Consider the following 27,135-nt stretch of genomic DNA (forward strand, 5'->3'; position numbering starts at 1 on the left):
AGTAATGGCTGTTTGACAGTGGGACTCACTCTCTTGGAGGGTGGTGGAGTCTCCTTCTTTGGAGGTCTTTAAGCAGAGGCTGTCTGGGTGCTTTGATTGTGATTTCCTGCATGGCAGAATGGGGTTGGACTGGATGGCCTTTGGGGTCCCTTCTTGAGCTTTTCTCTGGAGATGTCCTCCCTTGTTCTGTGTGTGGTGCCCTGTCCTCCTTGTCCTCCTTGGCAGCGAGGAGGAGGAGGAGGGCATCATCTCCGCTCCCTCTGGCCTGAAGAAGGGGCTCCTCCGGAGGAGATCCGAGGCAGAGGGAGTTTCCCGACCAAAAGCCTGAAGAGAGAAAGAGAGAGAGAGAAAGAGAGAGAGAGAGAGAGAGAGTGAGAGACCTAGGGCTGCCTCTCTTCCTCCTCTCTCCTCCTGGGAGACCAAGTTCTTTGCAGCAGGGAAAGGAGGGCAGAGCGAAGGCAGAGTGGGCCAGCCGCCCTCCTTTTCCCGGACCGTCCTCCAATCCAGTCCGGGAGGAATCCCTCAAAAGCCCTCCTTTGAAGCAGGACTCATTGGCAGCGGAGGAGCTTTTCAACCTTTCAGCAGCCGGGCTCCAGAGGCGCAGGGAGCTCCCTTGATTTCTGGGCAGAGGAGGGAGTTTAGAGCGTTGCTCCTTTGGAGCCAGATCAGAAACCCTGGGATCAGACCCATTTGGAGCCGGATCAGAAAGGATCGCCAGCAGGAGCTTTTCGCTCTGGAGCAGTTCTGAGCTAGGAAGGAAGGAAGCCCGGGCCGCCCTCCTTTTCCCGGACGCGTCCTCCCCCAAAGGACCTCCTCCCTCCCGGAGGAGAGCATGGAGAGAGAGGGCTGCCTGGGCTTGACTGGGTCTCCTTTGGAGCAGCGCTAGAAGAAAGCCCCTTCTTGGCTCTTGGGCCCTTTGGAGCAGCCTCAGCCCAAGCATGGAGTGAGGGAGGCTGCCAGGAGGGCTCCAAAGGGAGGATGATGAGGATGATGCGCCGGCGGAGGGCAAGAGCAAGGCTGCCTCGCTGCCTCTTGCTGGGCTGCTGCTGGGCGGCAGGGGGCGCCCTTCTCCTGCTGCTGCTCCTCTCCCGGGGGGGCCCCGGACTCTTCTCCGGACGATGCACCGACGAGCAGAGCCACAGGATCCTGGCCAGGCTGGTAGGTGGCATCCCTCCTCCCTGGGAGCCAGGACTCTTGGGGAAGCCAGGCTGGCCTCCTTTCCCAGGACACCTCCTCCATCCCAGCCTTCTGCCCAGCAGGGAGTCCAGAAGGCCCTCCCTTTGGAGCAGGACTCAGGCTGGGAGGCGGTGGAGCTTGGGTCATGGCCCACCTTTTTCTGGAATGCCCTGCACTTGGTAGTCCTTGTCCTCCTTTGCATTGAGGGCATCTGCTCCTCCTCCCCTTCCCCCCCCCTCCTCCTCCTTCTCCAGGGTGACCAGAGGTCCTCCTTTTCCAAGACATGCCCTCCCTTTTCAGCTACTGTCCAGGAGGGATTCCAAAATGTCCTCCCTTTGGAACCTGGCTAAGGAGCAGGAATTGGCATTGCTAGGAGCGTCTCGTGGTCCAAGGCACTCCCTTGGACTGCAGGGTCGGTTTTTGGAACCAGGCAGTCTGGCACAGTGGTTGCAGTGTTGGACTATCTGGAGACCAGGGTTTGATTCTCAACTCAGGCATGAAACCCATTGGGGGTCCTTGGGCAAGTCACATATTCTCAGCCTCTGAGGAAGGCAGTGACAGATCTACTCCGAACAAATCTTGCCAAGAAAACCCCATATTAGGGCTGACTAAAGTTGGGCCTATTTCTCATTGGCGTCTGTCAGCCAATATTCTTAGTGGTAGAGCTGTAGTTTGCACAGACCCCGTCCTGTGAGTGAGCCAGATAATGCAGTTTGAGTGTTGTGTTGTTGTGTTGTTGCAGTGTGCCTTCAAGTTGTTTCTGACTCATGGCGAACCTTATCTTGTTTTTTTCTTGGCAAAATTTGTTTGAGGGGGAGGGGTTGCCTTTGACTTCCTCTGAGGCTGAGAGAGTGTGACTTGGTTAGGATCACCCGCCGGGGTTCCATGGCTGAATGGGGATCCTAACCCTGGTCTCCAGAGCAGCAGTCCAATGATGAGTTCAGAGAGTGGCTTGTTGACTTTCTTGACTTCATTTTATCCTTGCAAGAAGTCTGTGGGGTCTGTCAGATTGAGAGGCCATGACTGGCCAAAGGTCACCCATGTGAGCTGCATGGCAGAGGAGGAATTTGAACTGGAGTCCCATGGTAGCCATTGGCTCCCGTTTCAGTGAAGTGATGAATCGGCTGTTGAGTTTGTATTGAACTTTAAAGAAGTTTTCCATTGTAAACCCTGTCCCTTCTAAAAAGGTTCAGCACCTTGGAGACTAAATCGTGTGGAGCACTAAATTTGCAGCCCCACTGACCTGGAAGGTATTGGCCACGACTGCCGGGGTTTCTCCAGTCCCAATTTGACACCACAAAAACCATGCTAGTTTTCTGCTGCTCAGACTAGGTGCAGAAAATACTGAACTGAAATTTGATACAGTTTCAGAATTAAACTAACAGCTTCATCCTGGGCATAGTGGTGATGCTTGCTGTGTGCAAGTCATTTCCAACTTATGTCACCCCAAATACAATTCTGTCAAGGGGTTTTCTGGGGCTGAGAGTGTGTCACCCAAGGTCACCCAATGGTTTTCCATGACTGAGCAGGGGATTGAACCTTGATCTCCGGATTCATAGTCCAGTGCTTAAACCTGAGATGAAATCCCTTATTTGTTCAGACTTCTATATGCATGCATAGGCTTCCAGCAGTATGATATGAAACTGCTAAATAGGTTATTGTGGGAGTGAGCTATTTTTGTTGTTGTTGTGTGCCCTCAAGTCATTTCCAACTTATGCTGACCCACGTGAGGTTTTCTTGGCAAGATTTGTTTGGAAGGTTTTTTTTCTTTGCCTTCCTCTGAGGCTGAAAAGTCATTGAGTATGTTATGATTATTGAGTAAACATCCATAGCAGCAAATTGGAAGTCTCAGCCTAACTAACAGGAGAGGAAGAGAGAGCAAGGAGGAAATGCAGACACATGAAAAACCTTTGCAGGCAGATGAACGACTTCTTTTAAAGATAGGAGAGAACTAATATTCTTGCAAAAAAATTGGTCACACAGTTTTTGTCACTGAGGACAGTTTCAGTGTTCAGTCTATAAAACAAGAATAATCTGGGGGTTTTCCATAATTTTTGCATGAAAAGTCCTAAGCACCAGATACTGGAAGTTGAATATGTCATCAGAGCAGTGCAAGGAAAAGGCCTGTCTACATGTTCTGTGAAGTCTAGAAACTCTGGGCTGCATGCAAGAGGCATAAAGGTATACGAATGTATTTAAATTAAATGAATGCAGCTCATAAAATATTAAAATACTAGGAGTAATTTCCTATGTTATGTTTACTTGGAATTATGTGGCATTTAATAACAGGATTCAGTGACATTTACTCCCAAGTAAGTGTGCATATATTTGCAGATGTAGTTCAATATTAATATGTCTGGAGGTAAGCCCTGTTGAATGCAGTAGGAAATAGTTCTGAATAGATATGTATAGGAGTGCACTCTTTATGTTCATCTAATTGCTGAAATTCACCAATATGAATTTACTAGAAACCTATCCACTGTCCACTAAGTACTGAACACTTGAATGCAAACTCAGTGTGGAGAGGGGAAAAACTGATGGTTACAAGAAGAAATCTTGCTAGGATATTACATTAGCAGTTGGTGGTTCCCATGGCAGAAGGGCAGTGATTCTGCTCTGGGTTATAGTATGAACTTCTTTGATAGCTCTTTTAAAGTTTGGACTAAATCCCAGACTGGAAGCAGTGTCGCAATAACACTGAAACCATTGGCCAGCACTGTGCTATTGCCTCGTATGCTCAGTGTCTCTCAAGGTTAGAATAATGGGCACAGCCTTCAAAGGAGGTAGGAAGTTTGGTAGAAAGCATCTGAGGCACATAAGCATTCTGTATGCGAAGGGATCTTGCAGCACCCTTGAGACTAACTTTGCAAAAGAAGTTGTTGCATGAACTTTGGTAGACTTGATCTACTTCCTCAGATGCAAGACCAAGTCTATAAAAGCTTATGATACAACATCATTTTCACAGTTAGTCTCGAAGGTGCTGTAAGATTCCTTTGCATACTACTATTTCAGACTAACACAGCTATGAATTCTACAAACATTATGTGGTGGTGTATCACACATACAAGAAAGGTTTTAAAAATGATATGTGCTGCCAGGGAAGATGGATAGGATGTGTTCTCCTCACTGCTATGACTGTGAAACAGGAGCGGGCAACCTGTTGCCCAGGGGCTTCAAGCATCCCCAAATTACCTGCACTACCTTATGTCCTTGAACACACTTGATCTTGGCTAAATTTGGAAGTTAAACAGAGCCAGATCTGGTAAATACTGGGATGGGAGACTGCCAGGGAAGACCATGTACAAGCTAGGTGAACATACTGCCTCAACTCCAAAAAGTCACCACTAGTCAGAGTTGACACTACAACAGCTTCCCATATTGCTAATTCCAAAAAATCTTTGCAAGCAACCAGTTCCACTTCTAGGAGGTGTATGCAACACTCCTAAAGCAACAGGTTTACAACTTGTGATTTCTCCTGTCTCCATCCCCACATGTGGATTTCCCAACAGTCAACAATTACTTTTTCAGTTGCCAAGAATCCCTTTTACTGGTTCTCCAGCTTCACCCTTTCCTAGAAAAATCTTATCTATGGCAAGAACCTACATGAGGGTGGACTAATTTAAATCTCTACGTATAGAGTTATACATTGATCATGCTGGGTGACATATGTTTTGCACAACAACAACGCACAACCTACAACTGAATGTGCAACCCAGTCCCATACACTTCTGCATGTGCAAATCTGCTTCCATCCACAGCCTTAAACTAAATACCGCTGTTCCTCATCAGACAAAATGGCCAACTGCATCCATAGAGGAACTTATAAGACACAAAAAGGATTCCAGTCCATGCCTTAGTTACTGTATCACCAGCTTGGATGTCTGCAATATTGGACAACTGTGGCCCTCCTGATGTTATCAGCCCCAAACTCACATCATTTTGTAACAAGCATAGCCAATGATGAGGGTTTATGGGAGTTCCAACCCAAAAGCATCTGGAGGATCACAGTTGTTCTTTCCTGGAATACTCTCATCCATAAGGACTGCCTTTAAAGATAACCTGGAAACTTCATGTGGCTTAGTATGCTGCAGCTAAGCTTGTGTTTGGGATCAGCAGGACAAACCATACTGAACTAATTGTGGGACAAGATCATTTGCTTCCAGTTTGTTTCTGAACTCTATTTAAGACATTGACCTTTAAAGTCCTAAATGGTCTGGGACCTGTGTGTCTTGAGAACTGGTTTTTCTTAGAGAAAGCCTACTCTCAGGTTTTTGTCACTGTCAGCAGAATAAGAGATGAAAGAGGGTCTTTTCCATTAAATTAAATTCATCTGGCCCCTTTTAAGCAGGCCCTTAGAGATGTTTTATTCTGTTGGCTGTTAGAGAATCCAAGTATTTAATTTATTGTGTTTTGCTTTTTTAAAATATCATACAGCCTCTAGATCTATTTGTAAGTGCCCTTAAATATTTATTTATGTGTTTTTATGAAGCAGAGTATGGATGTGCCTTATTTTACCTTAACAATTCATTCATTCATTGCGGGTGCTTCAGCCCATTTCCAAGTGAGGTCAAACAAATGTTCTTGATTCTGTTATCGTGTAAGGAAGAACTAATCTATACTTACAAATGGACACACTAACATGGGTTCTAAAGTGTAAGCCAGCTGAATATTTTTTTTGAAAGACTGTAAATATATTACAAATCAGCATCACACAATTAATTTCATCAATGGCAGGACAGACAAAGGGAGTACTTGTTCTCATGAATGAAATATGGCATTTATTATTACAAGAGGTAGTGGAGGCTACTGGGGGAATGTGTGCACACATAGAAAATGTATTTTTCAACACTCTTGCCTATGATAACTACAGGAATAAGTAAATGGAATGGATGCAGCTGTTAAAAAATGGGGCAGACTTGGGGTGCCTTTATAGGGGCATAGTCTTGAGAAGTAATAGTTTCACTCTATTCTGAGTTAGGCTTTATTTGGAGTACTGTGTCCAGTTCTGGGTAGCACATTTCAGGAAAGATACTGACAAGTTCCAGCAGATCCAGAGAAATCAGGATGGTGAGGAGTCTGAAAACAAAGTTCTGTGAAGTGTGGTGGAAAGAACTGCCTATGTGTAGCCTGGAGAAGATTAAGAGGAAACATGATAGTATTCTTTCAAATATTTCATAGCATGTGGGAACATGATAGCAAAGGGAGCACTGGTGGCATAGTAGTCGAATGCCAGTACCACAGCCACAATGTCAGTTTGATCCCAGGGCTCCAAGGTTGACTCAGCCTTCCATCTTTTCGTAGGTTGGTAAAATGAGTGCCCAGCTTGTTTGGGGGCAATTGGCTTACAGATTGTAAACCGCTTAGAGTGTGCTGAGTTTATTATTAAGCAGTATAGAAATGTAAATGCTATTGCTATGCTGACCATGAGAAATGGAATGGCTTTCAGATTTGTTCTCTGTTACTCAACAGGGCAGAACTACAGCCAACAGAAATAAGGTGTACAGATGCAGATAGTGAGCTGAACATTAAGTCAGACTTCTTAATTGTGGGACAGATTCAGCAGTGGGGAGAAACTGCCCCAGTAAATGGTGGACTCTGCTTCACTGGTGACATTTAAGCAGAAGTTGAATGGCCCTCTGCCAGGGATGCTGTGGTTGCATTCAGTAGTGCAGAGCCTGCATTCCAAGAGGGTTAGATTATCATTAAGAACCTTTCCAACACAGTAATTCTAATTTCACTGAAAATGTCCCACTGAATTCCAGTTGCTTGGAGGAGATAAGAATGGGAAAGGACCCCTGCTTTTTCACCCAGCTTGTAGGTTGCTCACAGGAGGCAGGACACTGAACTGTATGTGCTTTTCTCTGATACAGATAGATCAGTGGTTCCCAAACTCTGAGTCCAGGTGTTTTGGACTAGAACTCCCAGAAGCCCCCAGTCAGTTTGGCCAACTGTCAGGAATTCTGGGAGCTGAAGTCCAAAACATCTGGAGGACCAAAGTTTGGGAATCACTGAGTTAAACTATTCTTAGGTTAAATTAATATGGGAAAACCTTGAGAAGTCAGACAGCAGAAGCTTCCACAGCAGAATCCTTTGAGCAATCCAAGAGATATTTTTGTACACTTACCAGAAAACCCTGTAACAGAGATTATGAGTCTCAAGAGAGACATAGAAAGCTTGTGACAACATGCTAAATGTGGAAAAATATTTAATGATCTTTACTAATAATTTTAAATGGTGTATTAAAAACAACAACAACAAGATGTGACATAGGCCATCTTGGTGCAGCTTTTTTTAGAATGGCTGATTAGAACTGGGAGACCTGAGTTGAAATCCTGTTCAACTGTGGAACTCACTAGGTAACCATGCACTTAATCTATCTGTCAGCCTAATCTACCTCACAAGGCTGTTGTGAGGGGAAAACGGAAAGCAGGAAGAATCATGTGAACCACTTTGTGTTTCTTGGAAAAGCAATGGAGAATCAATATAATCAGCTTAATAACAAGTTATGCTAACTGAGAGATTACAGTACTTCAATTTTTCCTTTTCAGAGAACATCTGGTGGGGGAATAAAGATTGTGAGTATGGTATGTATAGTATGGGATTATCCCTTTGCCAGTGGTGCATTCCCAGGCCAAATAACAGGATTTCTTTTTAGTGTGTGTGTGTGTGTGTGTGTGTGTGTGTCGCAGTTTTCAACAACACTGCAATGAGAGGAGGGAAATTCAACCCCTCTTTCCCTTATACCATGGCCCTAATGCAGATGTCTTGATCTCTCTCTCTCTCTCTCTCTCACTCACTCACACACACACACACACACATAATGGATGTGATTTAGACTTAAAAACAGACACATATTATGTCATGTGTGGCTGTCTCACATTATGTCAGACTGCCTTTGAACATAGCCCACAAATTTCAGCTAGTTGAACACGCTGCACCCAGATAATGTACCTAGCCCAAAACTGTGCAGTTCAGAAACCACGTTAACTACATCACAAGCTAGTCAGGGGTGGCTAGTGACTCCTTGGTGAATTTAGGCCACAGACTTTAAAGGTGCTAATCATGGTGCTAGCCCTAATTTGAGGATAGTGATTAATTAGTACCCTGGATAGTTCCTCTAAATCTCAGACAGATTTTTTGCTCTGCTGGCATGGAACCTATGAGTCACCATTGAGCATAGCAAGTAGTTTAGCCCAAAGCTACAGTAAGTGCTTGAAAATTTCCCTGAAATTATACTTTGCTTTCATTGAATTATCCCTGTTTTAGGGGTGGGTATAAATATTGATCCTGTCCTACCCCTGCATAGTAGATGGAAGATACCCCATCATTTGTAACTTTGTTCTAGCAAATCACTACAACCTCATAGCCATACCTTCTTTTTTAACTCAAGAGAGATGTGTGCTTCAGTCCTGAGGTATACAAACACGACATAATGATAGCTCTTTGACATTGCTTTAATTACTATGGGCCTATCCTATTTGGAATCCTGGAGTTTTTAGTTTTGTGAGGTACTTAGAATTATGTGCTGTAGTTTGGATAAGGGCTCAAGAGGTCTCTGGGAGAGAATTCTAAGTATGTCACCAATTTGTGACTCCCAGGATTCTCGAGGATGCAGCCAGGGTCATTAACATGGTGTCAAACTGATATAATTATGCAGTGTGGACACATTTTGGAAGAACAGGGTAGGGATGCACTGCCTTGGGAAAGTAAGCCAGCTTTTCATTGATTGCTACTAGATTGCAACAAAACACAGTACCTCAGTGCTCAACCAGTAAATGGCATGGCAACACACTATTGCCATTGTTTGAAATGTTGTGCCATTCTGTGTAATTTCTTTTCTTTCACTGAGCCATATCCCAATTAATGGGCTACTTTCAGCCCATGCTGAATTGTGACCTATATATGATAAAGGACCAGTCTTTTGATTGTAGCCTAATGAGAGCCACTACATGCTTGGGGTTGTGAATAAGAGGCATGTGCATGGAAGGCATTAGGAGACCAGTTCTCCATGCTGATGGGGTTTGGCACTGGACTAGTGGTGGGTGCGGGGATAAAAGAATCCAGATGCTGATTAAGGAAAATAATCAGCTGCTGGCAAAGCATTTGCCACCATGACTGCGTTTTACACCTTTCAGGCAGCGGTTACTGTCAATTATATAAGACAGAGCCTTCCACTGCTGAGTGTAAGAGATAAAGCAAGCTAGAGGCATCCAGCAATGTGAGATTTCTGTTTCCCAGGGGATTTTAAGGACACCTTGGAGGTAGATGTTAGGCTGGTCAGATTAAACATCGGTAGTCCATATTCAGCTCTTTACTGTGATTTTTTTTTTTTACAAAAGATGAGTTACTGTTTTAAATTAGTGAGCAAAAGAGTTGTTCTGTATTATCTGTAATATACTGTGACATAACACATGACAATGCATTTTAAAACAGAGAATCCCATTTTGAAATAGGTTTAATACACACTAACACATTTGTAAAGTAGAAAAGTGAGTACAATATTTTCCATGATTTCATCTGTGGAGAGTTTTCTTCCCAAGCATGTAACAAACAATAAAATATTAATAAATAAGAATGTCTTTCTGGAAATCTTTTATTGTCCATTAAAGATCCTTTTGGTCAAAAGATATAGATCATCTATTCAGAGAGCTTAAAAATATAAGTGGAATATTTGGATAATCTCATCATCATTTGTAGTATGATTTATGGACATTTAATACTAAAAACATTTATACATCTCTGTTTCACAGTGGTTAATGTTCTTGAATGTACCTTGACAGAAATGATTAGTTTCTAAGGAGAATAGAAAGGGTTAAACAACAAGCTGAGTTCTTTTATTTATTTATTTTAAAAATAGCTTTTGTTAAATGGGAAAGGAAGCTTAATGGAAATTAAATAATCTATTACTGCAGCAAGCTATTGATGACTATAAATTTCCCTGCGTTCTGCATAATAAACGAAGACAAATTATGTGCAGCAGTGTAGCAACGTTGCCAACTTCTTGGAAAGAGTAAGGGGACTGAATTCTTTTCTTCTGACAGGCAGCTGTGAAGCTTGGATACCTCTGAAATAGTGGATATTTTCCACTTCCTGCAGAGCAAAGCTGGAAGTCCAAAATAATTGTGATATATCTGACGTAGCTTTGAGAATCTCACTCACATTATTCTCTTTGGCCTGTGACCTAACATGAATTCCAGAAGCAGAAAAGTTGTTTATAGCCTTATCCACAAACCAGGTAAACCATAGTACTTTTGCATTTAAGCCACCTCATCCCTATAGGAATTAAACTGCCTTCCCAATAAAGGGAATTCCCAATTGGAGGGGTTTTGGATGAATCCATGGCAGAATCATACAAGGTGTTCGCAGGACTATTATCAAAATTGTTAAGCAAACTAAATGCTTTGGATTTGCTTTTTAAAAAGAGAGGGTTGGAGTCATTTGTAACTTCAGTTTGACGTTTTATGCTTGCTAGTCATTCAGTTGTTTTTGAGAAAGTGTTCGTTGCTTTTAAAACTTACAACAGAAAAGCACTGGGTGGTTAAAAACACACAAAGGAAACATAAGCAGTTATAACAATGGGAAATGGCTTGCTTTAGAAATTGGGTCTAAAACAGATGTTCAGACATTTACTCAAATATATATTTACTCAAATGCTTCATGCTGGGCTACTTGCATCAGTGAGCAGCTTCAGGCAAAATCACTGCTACTATTTCAGTCTAGGTTTTTTTTGTGTGTCTATACACAGAGATTTGCACAGGCATAAATAGGAAAGGCTTTTAAAATTTTATGCATTATGTTTATTCATATTCTTTGGTTTAGCTGTAGGTTTTCATGACCGTAGGAGACCTTCATGACTCTGGAAACTGGTAGCGCATACAAACGAATTCCTGGTGCGGCAGCGGGGGGAATATGTGAGACCATGTTTCACAACTGGCAACATTTGGTTAACATATGACATTCCTTAGGTTTGACAGATTTATATAGCACTTGACATGGTTGGGGCTGCCTGATGATACTTTGGCACTTGAGACAGGAAATCCCAAAATCACCTCTCCCAATTTCTGCCCTTGTTGTTGATTGTCATCACATCAGGTTTGACTTGTGGCAACCCTATGAAGAAATAGAGCCAGTGTGTTGCAGAGGTTTGAGTGTGGGACAAGGACTCTGAGAACCAGGGTTCAAAGCCTTCTTCTGTCATGAAAACTCATTGGATGACCTTGGTCAAGTTACCTTCTCTCAGCCTCAGAGGAAGGCAATGGCAAAAAAAATCCCAGGAAAAGGGTTGCCATAGTCAGAGTTGACTTACAGGCACATAACAGCACCACCTCCAGAACACTGTTAACAGCCTTGGTAAACTTGCAATTTCAGGGCTATGGTATCCTTGATTTGAATCTATTCACCTGTAATACAGTCTTCGTCTTTGCCTACTGCTTTACCATGCATTACCATCTTTTCTAATGAGTCATGCTGTTTCATGATGTGTCTAAAGCGCAATAGTCTTAGGTTCAATCGACACTGCAGAAATAATTCAGTTTGAAACTGCTTTAACTGCCCTGGTTCAGTTCTAGGGAATCCTGGGAACTGCAGTTTATTGGGGCACCAGAGCTCTCTCTGACAGAGAAGGCTAAGCGTCTCACAAGACCACAGTTCCCAGAATTCCCTAGCATTGATCCAGGGCAATTAAAGCGGTCTCAAACTGGATTATTTCTGCAGTGTGTTTTGGATGTTAGGGCCTGAACAGATAGGCCAAAAAAAGCTGTTCGGGTCACTTTGGAGGTATGCTGTTTAAATGATGCATGTGTCCTAAGAGGCCAGAAGCCGTGCCAAAGCCACGCTCCAGTTCTAAATACTGAAACACTGCTTTGGCGCAGCTACTGGCCTCTTAAGATGCTTGTGTCATTTAAACAGCATACCTCCAAAGTGACCTGAAGCAGCTTTATTTTGGCCTGTCTCTTTGGGCCCTTAGTTACTCCTTTTGGCTTCTTTCTCCAGCACACACAATAATAACAAATTAAGTGACTCATGATTTGCTTCCAGATCTACTACCTAGAGGCTTCATTCTGTCTAATGTTTGGGCCAGCCCTGCGAGTGGCTAGAGATGGAGAAATGAAAGGGGAGCATAGTACCTGATCTAGAAGGTGCTTGATAAAAACGTAGAAGGCTTTGGCCTGAATCTTATTGGCTAATCCCAATTAGAGTAAACTTATTGAATCAATTGATGAATAACAAGTCACTTATATTGGTAATTGTATTGATTCAATGGGCTATTCTAGTTGAGAATAATGACAGGATTTGTTGTAAATCCAAAATATTGTATTTAGTGGTGACTTCGTGCTAACAGAAATCACCTCTGCTCATGCAAGATAGGGCTATTATCTACAGAACGTTAGCTGCTCTCTGTTGTACTCAGAGAGACCATATTTATTGGAAATAAGAATCCAGAATCACATTACATGATGTAGGGCAGGATAGGCTGATGTGCCCCTCCACATGTTTTTGGCTTACAACTTCAAGCAACTCTCTTAGCCAATGGTGAAAGATGAAAATTGCAATCCAAAAACATCTGGAGGCTTAGTGTTACCTACCCCAATAAATTGAGCCTACAGGGAAGGGCCAGATTCCACCTCTCCTCTCATCCTGCTGTGCGTGCTTTGAACTCCATTTGCAGCAGCTTAGGTAAAGAGGACAAAGGAAAAGTGGGAGGCGAAGACAGAAAGTAGGACATTTTAAATAAATGATTATTGAATCATTTCCTATATTGCTATGTATTTTATAAGTATTATCCTACTAGAAAGGCCCCTTCCCCACCACCACTCCCTTTGTGTCGTGTCTTTTTAGATTGTAAGCCTAAGGGCAGGGAACCATCCAATTCAAAAGATTGTATGTACAGCGCTGTGTAAATTTACAGCGCTTTATAAATAAAGGTTAATAATAATAATAAAGGTAACACAAAAACTGACAGAGGATCACCTGGGATTGTTCCTGCCAAACTGGGACATTTGAAGGTTATGGAGATACATCTAATGATGTGGATGCAGTGGTGGTATGCTATAATAAAATATATTGCTGACTGGCTTTTTGTCTGTAATGAAACACTTTCTAATGGCTGAGAAACCTAGGAAGAAGACATGGCTTGCTCTCCCCTGGTGTTTCTGGTCACATCTGAAAACACAGCTGCATGGTGAAAGGGCCAGGAAGCAGACTGAAAACAACTCATATGATTCCTCTTCCACAATTGCCTCTCAGAACCAAACACAGAGGACTGCTTCCACACTCCTAGCCAGGATGCCCTTTTGTAAAGGGAACAACAAAATGATACACAGTCATGGTTGTCAGAGACATACCCTCCAACTGTCCTGGCTTTGCAGAAATAGTCCAAATTAATCCTCTACATCCCACTTTTTCAGCTGTTTTCAAATGTCCCAGTTTCTTATTTATTTATTTATAGTATTTATACCCAGCACTTCAGCCAAAAGATTATCAGAGCTGCTTACATTGTTTTAAATTAGACATTTCCCTGCCCTCAGGCTTACAATCTAAAAAGACAAAACACAAAAGGAGAAGGGAATGGAAGTGGGGAAGGGGGAACGTCCAGCAAACCTTCTCTCCCTCTGAAGCCTGGACCAAGGCAGATAGACTGGAGAGAGGGCCCTCCTTCTTTTTCAGGCAAGGCCTGGAGTTGGCCTTCCCATATCTCTCCCTCAGGATGATGGTGGATAGAGGGAGAGCCTTCTTCTTTTCAGTTTCTCTCTTTTCACACCTTCATTCTTTGGCCTCAGTTTACTTCAGTAGCTGCAAGCTGAGATGGCTACCACACTGCAGAATTAATGCAGTTTGACACTGCTTTATCTATCATGACTCCATCCCATGGAATCTTGGGATTTGTAGTTTATTGTAGCACCAGAACTCTCTGAGAGAGAAAACTGCATAGCTCACAAAACTACAGATCCCAGAATTCCATAGAATTTAGCTATGGCAGTTAAAGCAGTGTCAAACTGCATTAATTCTGCAGTGTAGATGCACCCTAAAGTCAAAGAGTAAAAGTAGTTTCTGGAGTCCAGCATTTCTTAGAGAGCCCAATGTGGGAAATCATTATCTGGAGGAAGGTGGGTGGAAGGAGTTAGGAAAATTGAAACGGAAGTTGTTACCAGACCACTATCTCTCTGTGGAGTTTTTGGCATCTTCCACCCTAACTCCATGTCGGTGATCATCATGTCCTCCAGAGATCTGCCCAGAATACACTTCACAGCTGCACTTCTGGAAGGTCTGAATGGAAGCAGTTATGCAGACTTCCTACATGCTCAGAAATGGAGGGATGGAAACAATTATGGGTGGAGGAACAGATCAACAGGGGAAATCCTATTCTTGCCTTCATGCATTTAAGATGACCACATAACTACAGAGGACCAATCTCAGTTTTAGATTTCTCAATTTGATTTGCACAAGCCATCCAGAAATATTCATATATATATCTAATGTGTACTTCCAATTATTTTTGTCCAAGAAATGTCAGGTGATTGAATAACATAGTGAAGAGAATGTTTACCGTTGCAGTAAACTGTGACATTTTTTTTTCTTTTTGTTTCAAAATGCTACATATTCTCATCTTGGTAGAGAACAAATAGTCTACTGATACTACATCTTAAAATGGCCAAAAAGGCAGACTAGTTCCAATTTACTTTTGTTTCTTTGAAAAACCTCTGCCATGAATTAGAAAAATCCACAAAACTGTTTGTCCACTGACTTCTGTGTGTTCACAATTTTCCTTTTCAGTGTGTGGAACAGAGGACTTTACCTGTTGCTTTCACTACTAAATGGGATGGTACTAATTTTTTACTACCATTTGTACTGTTTATATTTCCAACTTCATTTCATCAGAGCATTTGGTTATATTCCTTCTGCTAGCTAGTTTTAAACATGGTAGAAGAAATAAGGATGGCCAACTTACACTTGGCTAGAAATGTGGAAATACATTTTCTCCAGGGCAAAATAAGACACAAATGTGCATACAATGTGTATATGTTAATTTATATGTACTGTATAGAGGCAGATTTAGAAATAATTATTATAATTTAAATACAAATACAAAATGTCTCACCATAGTGAGGATGACTATGATCAGGTGACCTGTGATCATGCTCGGTCTGTTTTTCATATGCCAGCTGTGTATGAACAACTTAAACCGACTGCTGTTCTCCCTTCCCATCGTTGTTTGGCTTTAACCTTTACTTTGACCCATCAGTCTTTCAAATGGAAAGTTTCCAAGGGGAAAAAAAAGGAACAGTGTAACTGATGGACAAAAATTTGGTACCCACCCCCAGCATGTTAAGGGGGAAAAAAAAACATGCCAGCTCCTTGTTCAGTTAGCCCAAGAAGCACTGAAATAGAAGACAATGGCAAATAGGATGGTCTCCTGTAAAACAACAGAGAGGCACCTGATAAGAAAAGGTATTTTTTTTAAAAAATGAGGGCTTCATTTTGCTATTTGTACGTTGATTTGAAACCTCAAATGAACTTTTGTTGTTGTTGTTGTTGTTGTTGTTGTTGTTGTGTGCCTAAAAGTTGTTTCTGTCTTAGAGTGACCCTAAGGTGAACCTACCATAGGGTTTTTTTGGTAGAATTTGTTCTCTGAGGCTGAGAGAGTGTGACTTATCTAAGGTTACCCAATGAGTTTCCATGGTTGAATTGGGGTTTCAAACCCAGGTTTCCTAGTGTCCTAGTCCAACCTACAAATCATAATACCATGTTGGCTCTCAAAAAACTATTGATACACACAGGCAGCCACCAACATCCCTGGAAAACCTTCTGAACAGTCAAGCAGTGGCTTGTAGAGAGCAAAGGAAAACTGATCAATATCTTGCTGTGTACCTACAGTGAGATGCCCAATGTTGTTGCGTCCAGTGGGACCTTGCAGGCATTCTTTGGATGTCCTGGAGGGTGTTATCCTTGTTGTGCATCTGCCTTTAATCAGGACTCTTCTCAGTGACTTCTTTACTTTACATTAGTGTCAGGAAGAGAAACAGCATGAAAAAGGTGGATTGAGAAGTGGGACATTAGACAAGGTATCATTCTGCCTGGCAGAAATTTATGCTATTGTTTTGTTGCAGAAATTTGCTTACAGTGGTGGATACTGGTTTTCATGTCAATGGGGTGATGAATACACTTTTGGTTTAGTGTGAGCTTTAAAGCTATTTAGGGGGTAGAGTTCAGAACCTTGGATAGCTCCTGTATAGACTAAAACCCGAAGCAGACTTGCTCCCCCACTGACATGGGAGGCACCAGCTGTCTGTCGTCAAACGTGCTGATGCACAGCAAAGATACTAGTATGGTATTTTCTGAACCTTTATTGTATGGCAGAGAGAAGACTTAAGATACAGGTTTGGCTCATGGCAAGATAGAAAAGGAAATTTAAACACTGAATTCCCAATCCAGAGCAAAAGTGTAGGGTTTTTGCCATTTGGGGGCAAAGCTTGCCATGCCCCAACCAGTGGGCTTGAGTCACAGTCCTTTGGGCTCTTACAACCTATCTATTCTGTAGGAAATAAAAAAAAGTTACTTGGGTAAGCTTTCCTTCTCAGACCTGTCCTCTTTTGTATCTGTACTTTTATATGAATCAGAAAGAACTGCAAAAATCTGTTTTAGAGATAAAGGTTCCTAAAGTGATTCTTTCTCTCTCCAGTTCTCAGAGTGGCTGGAAATTATACTTTTCTGATATCAGTTGTTTCCTCTCACATTTCTCCAGTGTCTTGACTACAGAAAAGGAGCCTTGACAGGGGATCTTTGTGAAGACTTGTGTGTGGCACAGAAATTGATATACAAGCGCTGCCTTTATTATGACAGAGGTAAGAAAGTCATCCAAGCCGACTGGAGAGGTCGCCCGGTCATTCTGAAATCCAAAAATGAAATATTCTCAAGCTACCGCCATCTTGGCTTCCTGGAAGAGCTGGAATCACAGGGTATTCCAGAGGCAGAATTGCTTCTGATGGTCGCTTTGGAGATCAAGAATGTTCTGGGCTTAGAACTTCCTAATAACACAGTGGGACCTTTGTGGACTAAGAGGAGAGGTCCACACTGGAAAGCACAGCTAGCTAGTATGTGGTCCTTACTCCAACAAGAAGAATATATTTACTTTAGTGTATTGCAGGACTTCAGTAAACATGTCCTAAGGGTCATTGGCTCTTGTGGTCACTTCTATGCTGTGGAATATCTGACTGCAGGACATGCCTGGCACAAAACTTTATTTTCAGTTGAAGATGCTCTTGGTGCCTCCTCTGGGATTAAAAGCAATGCTAAGGCCATCACAGAAATTGCAATCAGCTTCCTGGATATGGTGAATCATTTTGACAATGACTTCTCTCATCGCCTTCATCTCTGTGACATCAAACCAGAAAATTTTGCCATCAGAAATGACCTGACGGTAAGTAAGCACCAAGGTCTTGGTGATGAAATTTATGATTCATTTTGATTCATATTAATAAAGTTGTGAGTACAACTGACATTTTAAGAAGACCGATTGATAACACATGTGCAAAGTGCTGTGAGCCAAAAGTGTTTCAGATATATATATTTGTAAATCTGGGCCTGATGTAGAAATTTGTTACTGGCATACTTTGTAATCAAAATCACTTGTCTCTAGACCTTAAATGATATGGCTTCTACATTTTTTTTCCTCCGCTGCATTATGATCACAGCAAAATATTTCCTGAACATTCAGACTACATGCCAAACTCAAATAATGATGCTATTCTGAATAAGTGGACCCTGCAACAATTAATTTATTATGGAGTTCTCCTGTTTGGGCATTTCAGACAACCATTCAGGACCTTTCTAGGTTACTCCATTCCATTCCATCTCACCCAAAGTTTAGTTCCATCTCCCCAAAAGAGTTTCAGTGTTCTGTGGTCACTGAATATGTAAAGTCCTCATTCAGTTTTTGGGAGACTTTTTCTCCTTACAGTATTTTTTCTCTTCCATTAAAGATTATCTTGTGGTGCAAATCGTGGGGTTCCTCCAAACCTTCTTGTGCATGGATACATCTTTTGATCATGTGAAAACTGATATCCAGAATTGAGTTTGAAATTAAAATTTAAAAGTATGACCTCCAACAAGTTGTTGAAAAGTGGAGTAGTCCTGCTCACTCTGGTCCAAAACACACTGCAGAAATAACCCAGTTTGAGACTGCTTTAATTGGCCTGGCTCAGTGCTAGGGAATCCTGGGAATTGCAGTTTATTGTGGCATCAGAGCTTTCTGACAGAGAAGGTTAAATGTCTCACAAAACTACAGGTCCTAGGAATTCCCTAGCACTGAGCCAGGGCAGTTAAAGGGGTCTCAAAATAGATTGTTTCTGCAGTGTGTTTTGGACCCCTATCAGTCAACCATGCCCTCCTCTGGATTTTCTGTACTACCATTCTACCAGGGCTAGTGAGCATTCTGTAGCTAAAGAGCAGACTCAGTCTGTGCTGAGTTGTCTTCCTGCTTTGGGTTCCCCCCCACCTGATAAAGACCTTCGGTATTTCTGAGAACCATGGGATGCCCACAAGCGTACTGGCACTCTCTTTTGTGTGGCTGTGATGTGATTTTTAATTATTTAATTATAATTTGATTATTATTATTATTATTGCAACTCCAAGAATCTGCCTGTACTCTAAAAATGACTTTTCTAAGTTCTGAGGCCCTTTTAAATTACACAATTATAGTGCTGCAAATACACTTTAACTGCCATGGTTCTGTCCTCTGGAATTCTGGGATTTGCGGTTTAGGGAAGTGTATGTAGAATTCTGATCCAGAGAGTTCTAGTGCCTTACCGCTATGCTACAATTGTGCAGCATGAAAGAGCCCTTCATTTTGTTCTACATATCTAATGGCAGTAAAACTCAGTATTGGAAATGGAGTTGGTATTGATAATGGTGGTGATGATGGGAATGATGATTATAGCTGTAGAGATGTGTTGTCTTGAAGACATTAACACTAGACTTGAGAATCCTGTAGAAGTCCTGCAAAACCATAGTACTTAAGCTTGCCTTTAGTTAACAGAGTTAGTTATCAGAAAGGATATTTTTATTTCTGCTGGACTTTTATTTCTCTTGGATTTCAAAAGAGGGGTAGGAGAAGAGGCTATTCCTGAAACTGAATAAGTTTTCAGTAATTTTGGTATTCATTTCATGTATCATGAGTCTTTGAAGGACAGGAAGAATAGAAATGCAACTAAATGTTAATCTCAGCTAGAGTTTTGGTAAGAAAAGACTTTTACAGAAGGGTCTTCAAATCATGCTTTCAGTTTAACTTAGAGCAAATTAATTTCTTCCTACAGAGTGAAAGTAGAATCTGTTCATTAGTGGGGCTGCCAACAGTTTCAGTATTTATTAAGTATGCACAAAGAACTTCATACTTGAAAGTGCTCTGCAAAGTTTAAGCGTGTAGTCACTTAAAGGCGTAGGCTTATTTTCACTCTCCAGTTTATTTTTATATTTATTCAGGTGGATAATTAGAACCAAGGGAATGAGTGGGAATGAGCAAAAAAGCACAAGAAGATTTGACTTATTAAGTGGAGAATTTTCCTGCCTCTGCTTTGCTTGCTACATATTTAGTCAGATTCAGTAGGGTTGCTACCCAGCAGCATTCTGCACCTATATGGCACTGATACTGTCATGGCTATGTGGTCCTGATAGAACTGCCCCTTTGTTGTTGTTGCTTTGTTGTTGTGTGTCTTCATTTCTGACTTATGCTGATCCTAAGGCAAACCTATTACAGGGGTTTCTTGGCAAGATTTGTTCAGAAGGGGTTGGCTTTTGCCTCCTTCTGTACTGTGAGAGTATGACTTGCCCAAGGTCATCCAGTGAGTTTTTGTGCCCGACCAAGGATTTGAACCCTCGTCTCCACCATTGTTGCCCAATGCTCAAGGCATTACACTATGCTAGCTCTATCTCCTACCTATTTCTAATCATGCACATTCATCTGAGCAACACATGCTGATGGTTTTTGGTTCAACCAGCAACTGAGCTGACCTAGTGAAACATACACACACAAACACACACAGAGCACAGCCCTAAGAACTAAGAATAATCAAACAAGTAATTTACTCCAAAAATTAATTATTACAGTACATGAGCAGCATCCTTGTGAAACTGATAGATTAATGCTGAAGGGCAACACTTCTCAGGCTACTTGATGTGGGGAACCAGCAATTTTTTTTTTCCTTTTAATATGCCAGGGAGTGTTACCATATTTGTACCCATTGGCTATAGCCATTTCTTTCTTTCCTGGAAACTCTCCATGGTCCAGCAGCCACTGGTTCAAAGACTGGCACTGCTCCAGGGACCACAGGAAAAGTAAACAGATTCATTTTGTTACCAAACCCAAAGAAATTCTAAGTCTGCCCCCTTTTTTCAGTTTTTATTCAGCTACTTTATAGTGCTGGCACAAATTGGGAAAGAAATCTTTCACACGAAAATCTCATTCTAATGAGTGCCAGTGTCTCACTTTTTGCCTTAATTAAATGCATGTAGAACATGCAGTTGGTGGGAAAACGAATGGAGGTCACTCCTAGTTTTAGGATGCTCATACTAGCACTAATGCAAAACTACTGATGAGCTACTATTGCTGAACTCATTGTTTTTGACTATTTTCTAGAATACAGTTTGCTCCCTGTGTGAACTAACAAAACACCCAGGACATAATAGGAACAGATTATTGGCTTTTATTCTTCTAACTCTGCTTTCATTTTTGTTTTCTTTAGCTTCCTGGGAAATGTTGGGTGCAGCTTAGGTGTTACACATACAGATCACGACAGCTGGGACACAATTAAGATCTGACCCACTTATGCGCATTCTATCAAAGCAAACACTCATCAACAACAGCACCCCCTCCTATTGCACCTCTCTTAAGGAAACAGAGTAACAGTGCATTGCAGATATGTGTCTGATACTGCATGCATGAACTTGTGAAAGGCCTCAGGGCATGTCAGCCTTCTGAAGCTTTCAAAGAAATCTAAAGGAAATGCTTGGAGTGATATACTTTAAGACAGCTTGCTGTGGTGTGTAAACTGCCTTCCCTCTAGTACTGTTATTTTTAAAGTGAAAAGCAAGGTCACAAAAGAGAATATTGTCCTAACAGCCGAGAGACTAGAATTCTTTGGTCACATCTCCCATGGGGTGAACATAAATTTGGTAGGCAATTATCCTCATCAGCCTCAACTTTCTTTCTTTCTTTCTTTCTTTCTTTCTTTCTTTCTTGTGGTGTGATGAGTAAATATTAATAACAGAGGCTAAAGGCTACAGCATGGCTAGAAAGTAGTTCTGGGTCCACTGGCAATGGATAGCTGTATGTACTGCAGTCACTCAACCGAAAGAAGACAAGCTCCATGTGACCCATGAAGTGTTTATAGTGTTTAAAATGCCCAATGTGTTTTGGCCACACTAGGCCTTCTTCAGGGGGTGAAAACAAATATAAACACACTTAAATAAATATTTAAAAAGATAGGACAACTCTCATCAAATTATGATACAAACTTACAAATCTTAACAAAGTAATACATACCCTTTGAGACAAATCACAGGAGTTGTAAACACTCTCCAAATTACAAGACCATAGAGAAGTTTGCTGCTTGGCTACGTGCTTTCAGTTCCTTATTTATACTGCAGTCAATTAGCAAGGATTTCTGATCCTCAGTTATCTAAAACAAACAGCAATAAAATTAATCTCCCTTCATTCATTATACTGCCAGAAAAAAAGACAGAACTGGTTTGTGTATGTGCAAAAGGACTGTAAGCTTTGTTCATTTCTGGCATTCACAAAATTTCTGGGCTGAGGATGCTTTAATTCATAGAGTTTGTAATTTGTGTCAGGCTCTGATTGCTGGGTCTCTGTGCAGCAGCTTTTCTTTAAAAAGCAGATCCATCAAACCCGCAAGTCCTTCTGCCTTGGGATATAAGACTAGGCAGAAGCTGAGCTATTTTGGTGGAATGCCACTTGTGCTTCTGTCATGACAGATAAAGCAGCAGAGAACCTCAGGTGGGGAATATGGGAATCAAATGCCAGGGGCAAGAGCAGCACCTGAGAAGTCAGCAAAAAGAGGATGAAAAATAAATCCAATGCAAGACAAAAATCATTAATGCTTACTCATTAAGTCAGTTGGTCATTTATTGCATTTGACTAAAAGCCAATAAAATCCAGTAAAAGAACACATGCATACATGTACATCCATACAGAAAATCAGATTGATGAATCCCCTGCACGGCCTACAGCAATATCTTTTAAATAACCAATACCAATAGTTTTAGCGACTTTAGCAAAGAAGGCTGTTTTATGTGTAACATATGGATCACAGTCTGAAAGTAACCAGCATAGTTTCATGTTAGAGTTCTCACCCTGTCAGGATGTCAAAATCTGTCCCAATAATCTCTTCCAGGGGTTTTGACAAAGCTGGCAATAGACTAAATAATGCAAAATATCCTCTACCACATCACAAACACAGAGCTTTATATTTCTCAGAACATTTCTGTATCTATGCCGAGAAAGACATTGGCATAGTTTGGAAACTTAGGCGCATTACAAACGGCCATTTAGTATGCGCTCTGCACGTACTAGGGTTAGAAAGGAGCGTGCTAGGGTTAGGAAGGGTCTTACCTTCCTAACTGGCCCCGTCCCTAGTATGCGCAGAGCGTGTAGTAAATGGCAGCGCCCGTCCACACAGGCGATGCCATCTTTACGTCTCGGATGCATAGCGTCCAGATGTGTCGTGGCGGAAGTGACGCCGCGAGTGCGCGGTTCGTGCCTCGTGGTGCCACTTCTGGGTGCCAAGAAGAAGCACCATTTCGGTGCTTCTTTTTAGCTGCGCCGGGAAGCCTCGCGGTCTGGCCGCTGGGGCTTCTCAGCACAGCTCATGACGACGGCGGCAAGCTGCTTTTGGGCAGTCTGTAACGCGCCTTAGTTCTGTAACTGCTATTCTCAGAGAGGCAAAGGTAAGTGTAAGTTTTACTTTTTTATGTGATTTGATTTCAACATATTATACCAATAGGAAAAAATTGAAGATTTAATTGAAACTAAGGCCTGGTACAGACTGGAAGAAAGGGGAAACCGCATGGCCGTGGCAACAATCTGCATCAAAAAGGAGCTCCAAAATGGAGCTTGTTCCGGCGATGCCGCCAAGGCGCCGTAAGCACCCTGGGGCATCACAATGTCATGCGTGTGCTGTGCTGTTTGGACATGGCACACATGTGAAGTCATCAATACGTGTGCCATGTGGACAGCGGTGCCTAAAGATGGTGCCACCATCACATGTTAAGGTTCCGGGGCGTGCGGATGCTACACACTCTGCAACCCTAGAATTGGCTCCAGGCTGCTGAAAACAGGTGGGCTATACTAGGCCTGAGTCCTGATCATTTGTCCTGATCATTTATAGATCCTTTCTACCAGCTTGTTTTTAACTTGGGAAAGATAAAAATATATGTTGAAAGAGTTTTAGAGGATAATAAGTCTTGAATTATTTTAGCCCAGCCAGGTTCACCTAAACAAAGCTTAGGGAGGTGATCATCTAATATGTCCAAGACCCTCTCATGATATGGAAGGCTGCCATCTCAGTGCTAGCTTTTACAGATACCACACATGTCTCTTGCTCATTAATTGACAAGAACAGGATTAGCTAAAGCTGAATGTTACTCTTCTCCACTTCAAGCTTTATTGTGTTGTTTATTGTAGACACACCACTGTGACCCAAAGTTGAAAAATCCTTGTTTCTCCTACATCTTCTCAGTGATAATGCTGCTAAAAAGTTCCAGGTAGTCAAAAGAGGAGGAAGAAAAGGGGGCTCAGCAGGCATAAAAAGGCTGTAAAAAGGAATATGACTGTCAGATGCTTTGTTAACTATGGTATGCTTGTACTTTTAACTGGCAGTGCCAAGACTTTTTTTGCTCTCAAGCCATAGTAAGGGATAACATGTTGTGAGACTGCTGGTAGTATGTCCTTGTATTTGGAGATATGTTTAAATGAGTCTGATTAGAATAAAAGAAACAATGTATATCCTCACTGGAAAAAAATCCTTTCTGAGGAGAATTGAATTATATTATTCTAAGAATGACATTCTGATCAACCATCTCCCAGACAAAATGGCTCTTTCCTGTCACACAACTATCAGCCATAACAGTTTCAATTTTATTTCCAGCCCTGGAGTTGCAGAGCTCATCAGCAAAAGCTCTTCCACTTGTAATTTCTAATTTTCCCTTGCATTACTCAGGAATGCTTGGATCAGCAGTCACAGGACTCAGAAACAAAGAGAAGTGGCAATTTGTGTGATGGTTTGCCTCAAGAGTGTGTAACCTTGAATGTATTGCTGTGGTTGCAGGTGGTTGCTATTGATGTAGATATGGCTTTTTTTGAACCGAAAATGAGAGACATCCTTGAACAAAACTGCACCGGAGACCAAGACTGTAATTTTTTTGATTGCTTTTCGAAGTGCAACCTGAGGAGCAGAAAATGCAGAGCAGAAAGAGCCAATAATAACCTTCAAGTGAGTGACCAAGGGATTATTTATCTATTACTCAGTGCATGCCTCTCCTTTAAAATACCCATTACTGCACAGATCAGAATAAATGAACCTGTGTCGGTCATTAAGGGCTTCTTCACATCTGCCTACACATCACTGGATGTGGTGGCTTTCTCGTATGAATAAGCTGTCACAGATCTAATTGCCAGAAACAGAATTTTGTACCATATAAGTGAAAGCAAAATGCTTTTCTGTGAAGATGAGCAGAATCTAAAGAGGTGGGCATTGCTCCTTGCTGTAGCATCCAGTAATATTCACCACATTAATGTGGTATCAGGGCTTTGTTACATTCCCTGGCTATTTCAGTGGTGATCAATATTGTTGAACAGAAAGTAGGAAATCTTATAATATGATGACACTGCATCACTTTGCAAGTATGTGTGGGCCAGGGGTGGGTAACAGCCATGGTCCTCCAGGTACTGTTGGACTGAAATGTACTTTATCTGTCCCCATCAGCTATGGTAACTAAATAGGACTTGTAGTTCAACAATTACAAGTTGCCCACTAGATATTGTTATGTGCCTTCACATCACATCTGACTTATGGTGATCCTATTATAGGACCTTCTGACAAATGTTACTCAGCAATGGCTTGCCACTGCCTTCATCTTAGGCTGAGAGAGTGTGACTTGCCTAAGGTCAATTTATGGGTTTGCATATCTGAGTGCCATTGGGAGATGGCATTTACACAGCAGGTGTAATTGATCCATTGGCAGAGGTGGGAAGATATTAATAATAATAATAATAATAATAATAATAATAATAATAAGTAGACCTACTGTGTGTTAAGGGCTGAGAAATCAAGGGATGTGTGTGATCATGTCCTTCAACTAAGTATTCTGTTTTTTTAATAAAAAAATCAGCTAGCTTTTATACTTTTAGATTTAAATCCAAACATAGGCCAATTGAATCAATAGAAGTTACATAATGCCATACCTTCCAACTGGTCCCAGTTTGGTGGGAACAGTCCTGATTAATCTGCTGTACTACTTTTTCAGCTGTTTTTAAAATGTTTCTCTCTCCTCCTCCCATCTTCCTCCTTCATCCTCAGCTAACTTCAGTTGCTGCACATTGAATTCAAAGTGCAAAGGTTGTTTGCACTCAGTTAACTCAGCTGGAGGGAAGAAGAGAGAAAGGAGCAGAATTTTGACTTCCCTTTAGACTAAGACAAAAGCGAACTGCTTCATCCTCTCTTGGCTTGTGTGGTCTTCCTCACAAATAACTTTTATCATCTTGACCACCCCCTGATTTTACCTGCCCACATGCCCTGGTTTTCATTTGTGAAATGTTGGAAGGTTCCTATTGACTGAGTGAACCCACTCTAATTAGAACTTTGAGTAAGTTTAGGCCATAATTCCTTACTACAAATGCAACTGGGGCCTTCAGTTGGTCACATTACAAAGAGATAATCCACGTTGTCATTATGTCTTCTTGCTCTGCCATTGGTTTAGCTGACAAGTTCATCCTTTCTTCCTACACAGTGGTCTCAAATAGGCAGGACTACAACTCCCATCACCTTTGCCTGTCATGCTTCCTGAGAATGGCAGGGGAATCACGGTTGAAATTCTACATCTCTAAAGGATGCCTGTGTGGAGGAAACTGAATCTGATCAAGTGTCTGAATGAATTATTGAACAGTCATTTATAACAAAAATTTGTGTGGGAAAATCTTCCCTTACAGCAAGTCTGGGAATAGCAGTTGTTGGTCAGCAACTCCCTGCCTTCCTTACCATGGGCTATGCTGGAAATTGCAGTCCAACAGCATCTGGAGATTTCTATGCAGTTTCCACCCCTTCCTTAAAGAGTCCTGGAACTGGAAGTTCTCGTTGTTTCCAAATGACACTAAAGCTGATTTTTCTCTTCTTTTCCACAGGTTATCTGTGATAAAATATTTCGCCCCTGGTTCTCACTAAACCTCAAAGGATCTGCGCTCTCCTCCTCTTTGCAGCTACAGTTACAAAAAGCAGTGCATGACTGTGCAAAACCAAGGACCAGGAATATTGACTATCTCAAGATTGGTTCTCCAGATTCTCTTTCCACATTATACCAGTTGCTTCGGGCCAGCCAAAAGGAACTTCAGAAAGCTGGCAACCCCCTTCATCAAATCCACCCATGACTTACAGTTAGCCGTCAGTATTCACAGATTCTTCACCTACCAATTCAACCATCCACGGTTTGAATACACACACACACACTCTTCCAAAAAGCAAACTTCAATTTTGCCATTTTATATAAGGGACACCATTTTACTACACCATTGTATATATTGGGACTTAAGCATTTAGGAATTTTGATATCCACAGGGTGATCCTTGAACCAAACCCCAGCAGATACTAAGGGCTCATTCTACTATTATTCACTAAAGAATAGCCTTCACTTTTGCTTCCATTCAGTTGAAATAATGTCTCCTTATTGGATTTT

At 41.7% G+C, this 27,135-nt stretch overlaps 1 protein-coding gene across 1 annotated transcript; it reads left to right on the top strand.

Annotated features, from left to right (window-relative positions):
* The first annotated feature begins 379 nt into the window (after positions 1–379).
* DIPK1C (divergent protein kinase domain 1C) lies at positions 380–26,909 on the top strand. Its single transcript, XM_089518830.1, has 4 exons — positions 380–1,158; positions 16,919–17,593; positions 24,516–24,680; positions 26,588–26,909. The coding sequence occupies exons 1-4, from the start codon at positions 979–981 to the stop codon at positions 26,828–26,830; spliced, it is 1,263 nt and encodes a 420-aa protein (XP_089374956.1). The 5' UTR covers positions 380–978; the 3' UTR covers positions 26,831–26,909.
* The last annotated feature ends 226 nt before the right edge of the window (positions 26,910–27,135 follow it).

Source organism: Sceloporus occidentalis, unplaced genomic scaffold, assembly GCF_023333645.1.
Source record: "Sceloporus occidentalis isolate IW3139 unplaced genomic scaffold, rSceOcc1.0.p SCAF_3, whole genome shotgun sequence".
Classification (NCBI taxonomy): Eukaryota; Metazoa; Chordata; class Lepidosauria; order Squamata; family Phrynosomatidae; genus Sceloporus; species Sceloporus occidentalis.